The sequence below is a fragment of the Rattus rattus genome, chromosome 18, assembly GCF_011064425.1.
Source record: "Rattus rattus isolate New Zealand chromosome 18, Rrattus_CSIRO_v1, whole genome shotgun sequence".
NCBI classification, from domain to species: domain Eukaryota; kingdom Metazoa; phylum Chordata; class Mammalia; order Rodentia; family Muridae; genus Rattus; species Rattus rattus.
Genome location: NC_046171.1, coordinates 10,402,643 through 10,409,920, shown reverse-complemented (window position 1 = coordinate 10,409,920; position 7,278 = coordinate 10,402,643). Strand labels below are relative to the sequence as shown.

The following is a 7,278-nucleotide window of genomic DNA, read 5'->3' as shown; positions in this document are numbered from 1 at the left end:
CACCTCTAGACAGATAACTATGGACAGCTGACAACTTCTGGAGAAAGAAGAATTCAACTCCCCCAGGAATAAATCTACTCATTGGTTTTCCAATGCAGGGTGGTCAGTCTTAAAACTATATATAAACTATATATAAACTATATATAAACTATATATAAACAACTATACATAAACAACAAAAAAGAACTCAGCAGATTTTATGTGTGTGTGTGTGCAAACATACATACCTACACAGACACATTCATATGTATGTATCTAACAATAATATTCAAATAATAGATGGTTATTAAATTGATTGCTACCTTGAAATCTGTCACGCAATATGATACCCCCTCCTGATCAGGCCTCAATGGTGCCTGGGGGTGGTGCTCACCATCTGGATGTCTAGCTTCATGGTAGATGGACTAGTTGTTCTGATGGCCCAGCTGAGGTTCTGTGACCACCAACCTAATATATCACTTTCACTGTGATTTCTCACCTTTGATGGTCCTGGCTTGCTCAGATACCCAAGTGTTCCAGGTGACTATATTTTTTCTCTCCTTTGTCTTCCTGACTATCCCCTTTGAGCTGGTTCAGATATCGTGTGCTCAGATTGTGGTGATTATACTGAGAGATCCCTCTGGAACCAGAAGAACCAAGGCCTTCTCCACATGCTCCTCTCACATGGCTGTGGTATCCATATTCTATGGAATCTTCATGTACACTGTGGCCTCTGCTGCCCATTTTCAGCTCCTCTCCAAGGTCATTGCCCTGCTCTATACGGTAGTCACCCCCATCTTTAACCCTGGCATCTATACCTTGAAAAAACAGGATTTGAAGCAGACACTAAGAAGGCTTCTCTACTGAAAACCAATTGAAATATGACCTAAGAAGTAGGACAGTGAAAATTTTTCTATTTGACTATCAGTGTCTTGATTGAAAAGTCTCCAATAATGGGCTGAAGATGGAGTAGTTATGTTCTTTCTCGGAATACCAATTTAGGTCTGCTGAATTATTCTATGGAGGGGGAATAATACTTAAACAGTTTTCTCATGTTAATTAAAAGATTATGTAAATCACTGTGAGGTGTTAATTCCATACAGCATAAACACTGCTCTGGTTTGAACATCACAAAGTGAAGGCATGTACTGAATGGTCACTCTGTACCCTGTATATCGCACTGCTGTGAATGATGAATGAAAAGAAAACTAGAGAAACAAGACACCAATACAAACACAAATGTAAAACAATGTTCATCTTTATTATTCTAGTATGACATTTGAAGATCTCTTCCCTATTGTGTGTATTTGGTTTCAGCAAACTTGATGATACAACTTTCAGTTTCCTCTCTGACAAAATGATATGTCGTAAGTAAGTTTACACATAAATACCCATAAAATAACAACAATAGTAAATTATTTTAAAAGGAATCAAGTAATATGCTCTCCATTAAAAGATAGAATAAAATTATATTCTTTCTCGTCCTGTTCCTATTGACCTGGGTTATTTATTGTCAGTCGCCTCAGGTTACTGACTTCTTACTTGTGATTTGATTTCTGTGAACACTAAAGCTTCCTTTAACATGAATTGTCAGTGATATCCTAGGTCAGCCAAAGCAAGGAAGTTAGTAAAAGAAAGAAATACTTAAATTCACCAGATCTCCAGAACAGGAGATGCAGTAAAACCTATTAGAATATCAGGGGGCTGTTGTTACTAAACCACTGGTAGGAATTCATAAAATTATCCCATGACTGTAATAATTAAAATGGATTTTCATGTTTCAGGAATATGAGTAGAGGAAGAAATAAATAATATCAACCAACATAATATAATTCCAATAGATGACTGTATTTGTTACCTGTCCTGTTGTTGTGGCAAAATACCTGACAAGCAATTTAGGAATGAAAGTTTCATTTTATTCATGGTTTGAAGAATACAATACATCAGGATGAGAAAGGCATAGAAGAAAGATGTGCTCACAGTTCATACTGCATCTGTGGTCAACAAGCAAAAAGGTATGAATAATGGTATAAGTTAGAGTTTTCCTTTCCCTTTTAGCAGAGCAGGATAATTCTATGGAATGGATGGTGTCACCCACATTCAAATAGATCTCTAATCCTCAGTGAAATCTCTGCAGAGATACCCTCACAGAAATGTCAAAGGTATTGTGTTTAGGGTGATTCCAAATCCAGTCAAATTAACAATGAAGATTAGTCATAGCCATCATGTAATTCTCCCCTAAGTCATAATGTTAATTGACTGAATTTGCATGTGTGGTAGTGAGGTGAGGTATGATCCTTCTTGAGTGATGATCCTCAGTCCTGAGGACCCTTCTCCATGTTCAGGGTCCTTCTCAATGAACTCTTAACATCCTTATTTCTCAGACTATAAATGAAGGGGTTCAGAGTGGGAGTTATCAAGGTATACATAACAGCAGCTACCACCTCCCCAGAGGAGTGAGAACTAGATGGGGACTTCAGGTAGTTGGCAAAAACTGTGCTATAGAAAAGGAGGACTACAGAGAGGTGGGAACCACATGTGGCCAGGGCTTTCCTTTTCCCCTTTGCTGATGGAACTCTAGCCACAGCACAAAAAATACAACCATAAGAACTTACAATGCAGAGAAGTGCACTGATTCCTAAAACTGCAGACAAAGCCATCATCAGGAACTCATTGAGGTGAGTATCAGAGCAGGAAAGCCATAAGAGAGGCCTAGAATCACAGAAAAAATGGGGGATCTCTTGATTGGAATGAAAAGATAGCTGAGAAAGGCATAAAGTATAGACCAGAGATGCACAGTGAGCTACTCCCCATGACCCAGAGGCCAGAACCCCACATCTACAAGGAGTCATGAGAAGTGGATAGAGTAGTGGGTGGCAGATAGCAGCATAGCGGTCAATACCCATGACTGCCAGAAGCAGGTTATCCATGTCCGCAAAAACAGCAATGAAGTACACCTGAGTCAGGCATCCAGAGAATGAGATTGATCCATCTCCAGTCCACAGAGTCTGTAGCATTTTGGGAGCTGTGGTGGTGATGAAGCAAAGATCCACAAGTGAGAGCTGACTGAGGAAGAAATACATGGGGGTGTGGAGGTGGACATCAGCACCAATAGCTAACAGAAGGAGCAGGTTTCCTAAAAGGCCCAGCAAATAGAGACCTAGGAAGATGCTAAAGAAGAGCTGCCATTTCTCTGGGTCACTGGACAGTCCCAAGAGGATAAAGTCAGGAGCTTGACTGCAATTCATCTTGGGTCTTCTTTTTCAAGAAGTAACTGGTATGAAGACAATTCTCTCACAGCAGGCAAGAATAGGCATGAAGCCAGACCTGGTCTTCTGTCAATGGGTCTCCCTCACAGCACTGATTAAGCAATGGAAACTAGAATATCTAAGGGAGGTTCAAGACTTGGAATTCATTAAAAATGGCTCCCTATGGAAAACTAAAGACAATTTGAGTGGCTTTCTGGAAATCTCTACATTAAAGTTATGCTATTTAACCAGTGTGTTACGTAGCTGAATAACCATTTTCCCATGAATATATTTGAGTGTGATTACTTTGAATGCAGAGGCTGTATCCTAGTTCATAGCATAATGCTTTGCTCACAGTGGGATTTCAATAAATGTTCCTGCCGATCCTTTGAGTCACCACTCTAGTTGCATGTCCAGAAGACTAAGTAGACTACTTCTGTTTTCCTGTGACCCCTGTTGCCTCACTGAGTGCGTTGGTTCACAGGGCTGCCAAGTGAGTTGCTTCAAAAAATAAAACCATTTTACTTATTTTTAAAAAGAAGTTGCATAGATAAACATAATATTATGAAACTGTATAAGTCTTTGTGTGGCATTTAAGGCTCTTATTTTGATCTGGAGATACCTCATAAAGTCCATTGTTCCTCACCGCCCACATTTGAAGTATTATCAGCAAAATATACACTTCTCATTACTAATTTCCTATCTTGGTCAGTTTCATTTGCTAGCATAATAGAAGAGACTAAGAAATAAAAAATAAATAAAAATAATCTTGTGTCAAAGATCAAGTGTAAGACAGAAGAACCCCCTTTGGATGCAGTCCAAGACAACACAGAGCAACCAACTCAGGACAATATGGGAAGTGTGTGTCTGGTATGTATCTGTGACTTCTGTTAACACTTCTTATGCCACCAGTGTCTAATCACAGTGTGTTTATGTAATCCAAAAGATAACCAAAAGTTTCAGCACAGTCAGATTCAATTACCACCATCAAAGTACCTCACTGAATTGTGATATGAGTGAGAGATAATACATGGTTTCAAATCATAGGGTTTATTCATACCATAATACTTTCTCTCCTAGGAAGTCTTAAACTTGTTTGACTGGCAGAGCTACCATCCACCTTCCTAGATTACCACACTTGTGATATGGAGGAAGTTATACAATACATACACGCATACATACATACATACATACATACATACATACATACATACATACACATACATACACACATACATACATAATACTTAGTAAAGTTTTAAGCTAGTATTTGCCTCCTTCACAAGGAAATGAGATGTATTATGATAGAGCAAAACAGAATCAAATTTCCTCTTCAAAGTAATCCTAGTGCTTGGCATAAAAAACAGCCAATACTTGTTATGAAATGGATAATTGCCTAGCATGATTGGAGGCAGAAGTGGGTTCTGCATTGTCCCCTTTTGTGGTACATTTCAGTATATCAGGAAAGAAACAACTCTTCTCCAGGCATTGTCTCCTGATGTGACTTGAACACATGATGCATCCATGTCTTTCATTCCCTCATATGTAAACGGTGTTATAACATTGTTCTCCACAAAATCTTCATCTCAACCCCTTGATCACCTTTTCTTTTCGTACCTTAACTGTACATTTTCTCATCCATTCAATCAAAGCTCATTGCATTAACTGTATAACTGGCTATGCTCATTGTACACTAATTACTATAATTCACTGCCAACAGTTTAGCTTTGTCTTGACTCTTAATTAAATAGCACTAGTGTGTCTTCTTTCCTACTAATTACATAGACTTACTGTGTCTGGTTACCTGGAACTCAGAGATGTGCCTCTGCCCACTTATTCCACCCCTAGCTTGTAGTCCTTTCTTTCTGGCTTGCCATGCATACTTTTTTAAATTCTGACTCCTGACATCATGTGCTCTTGCAAACATTAATCTCCATTGCTCTTTTCACCTAATAATTCTTCATGTTTAGTCAAATTTTATCAGTTTCAAGATTTTGTTATAGTTTTTGTCTTCCTCCCCTCCATTAAACTATTATTGAATAATTTACCTTTTATTGTCTTATCTCTTCTTAAAAATATATGTGTGTGTGTGTGTGTGTGTGTGTGTGTGTGTTTGCGCATACACATACATATACAGGATGATTTGGTTGGTGCTTATGTTGATATGGTCTCAAGGAGTTGTCTAGTTTTCAGGTTTTGTGCTATATAAGTTTTTTTCATAATTAGATGTGAATTTCCTTATATTGGAGGCTATAATTTCTATTTAAAAGGCCAAAGAGTACATGTATTTTGTAAGAATAATTACTGGTCTTCAGGATAAGATGGTATTCTGGAAGTTGTCTCCCTATGACCTGTTCAAGAAAGTCAGAATAAAATAATGTGACTCTCTTCCAAAAAAAAGTATAATGACTTTGAAAACCCACCAGGGAAATGAAAAAAATATCTTAAATATGTGAACAAAAAACATATTGTACACAAGAAAGAAGTAGGATAACAGGTACCCAGATTCTGACAGGAGAGAGCTGGTTTCCCATGAGTGTTGACACATCTGATAGAACAGGGAAGACCACCACTTCTGCTTCAAGGGACCTGCCCAGAGCATTCAGGACACAGGAACTGAGGAACAGTTTGGGATGTGATCCTTCCTGTTTCTGTCTTTGTCCAGAGCTGACACTGTACCACAGGAACAACATGATCATCTCATTAGATGCTGAGAAAGCATTTGACAAAAATAAACATCCCTTCATGGTAAAAGTTTTGGAAAGATCAGGAATTCAAGGCCCATACCTAAACATAGTAAAAGCAATATACAGCAAACCAGTAGCCAACGTCAAACTAAATGGGAAGAAACTTGAAGCAATCCCACTAAAATCAGGGACTAGACAAGGCTGCCTACTCTTTCCCTACCTATTCAATATAGTACTCAAAATTCATAGAGCAATAAGACAACCAAAGGAGGTCAAAGCGATACAAATTGGAAAGGAAGAATTCAAAATATCACTATTTACAGATGATATGTTAGTATACTTAAGAGACCCCAAATTATATCAGAAATTTCCTAGAGCTGATAAACAACTTCAGCAATATGATTGACATAAAATTAACTCAAACAAATCAGTAGCCTCCCTCTACTCAAAGATAAACAGGCTAAGAAAGAAATTAGGGAAACCATTCACAATAGTCAGAAATAATATAAAGCACCTTGGTGTGACTAACCAACAATGAAAGATCTGTATGACAAGAACTTCAAGTCTCTGAAGAAAGAAATTGCAGATCTCAGAAGATAGAAAGATCTCTCATACACATGGATTGGCAGGATGAATATAGTAAAAATGTCCATCTTTTCAAAAACAATCTACAGATTCAATGCAATCCTCAACAAAATCCCAACTCAATACTTCAAAGAGCAATTTGAAGCAACAAAAAACCCAGGATATTGAAAACTATTCTCAACATTAAAAGGACTTCTGGTGAAATCACCATCCCTAAACTCCAGCTGTATTACAGAGAAATGGTGTTTAAAAACTGTATTGTATTGGTACAGAGACTGGGAGGTAGATCAGTGGAACAGAATTGAAGACCCAGAAATGAACCCACACACCAATGGTCACTTGATCTTTGACAAAGAAGCTAAAAATCATCCAGTAAAAAAAAGCATTTTCTATGAATGGTGCTGTTTCAACTGGTGGTCAGCATGTAGAAGAATGCAAATAGGTCCATTCTTATTGCCTTGAACACAGGTTAAGTCCAAGTGGATCAGGGACCTCCACATAAAACCAGATACGCACAAACTACTACAAGAAAAAGTGGACAATAGCCTTGAACACATGGACTTAGGGTGAAATTTACTGAACATAAGTCAATGGTTTATGCTCTAAGATCAAGAATCAACAAATGGGAGCTCATAAAATTGCAAGGCTGTTATAAGGTAGAAGACACTGTCATTAGGACAAAACGGCAATCAACAGATTAAGAAAAGATCTTTATCAATCCTACTTCCAATAGAAGGTTAATATCCAATATATACAAAGAACTCAAGAAGATAGACTGC

The 7,278-nt window shown here is 37.9% G+C and overlaps 1 protein-coding gene and 1 pseudogene across 1 annotated transcript; one reads left to right on the top strand and one right to left on the bottom strand.

The window, feature by feature from the left end:
- Positions 1–296: 296 nt before the first annotated feature.
- LOC116887628 lies at positions 297–864 on the top strand (annotated as a pseudogene).
- A 1,430-nt stretch (positions 865–2,294) lies between these two features.
- LOC116887326 (olfactory receptor 1361-like) lies at positions 2,295–3,227 on the bottom strand. The gene has a single exon (XM_032888919.1). It carries the CDS (start codon positions 3,225–3,227, stop codon positions 2,295–2,297), a length of 933 nt encoding a protein of 310 aa, XP_032744810.1.
- Positions 3,228–7,278: the final 4,051 nt, after the last annotated feature.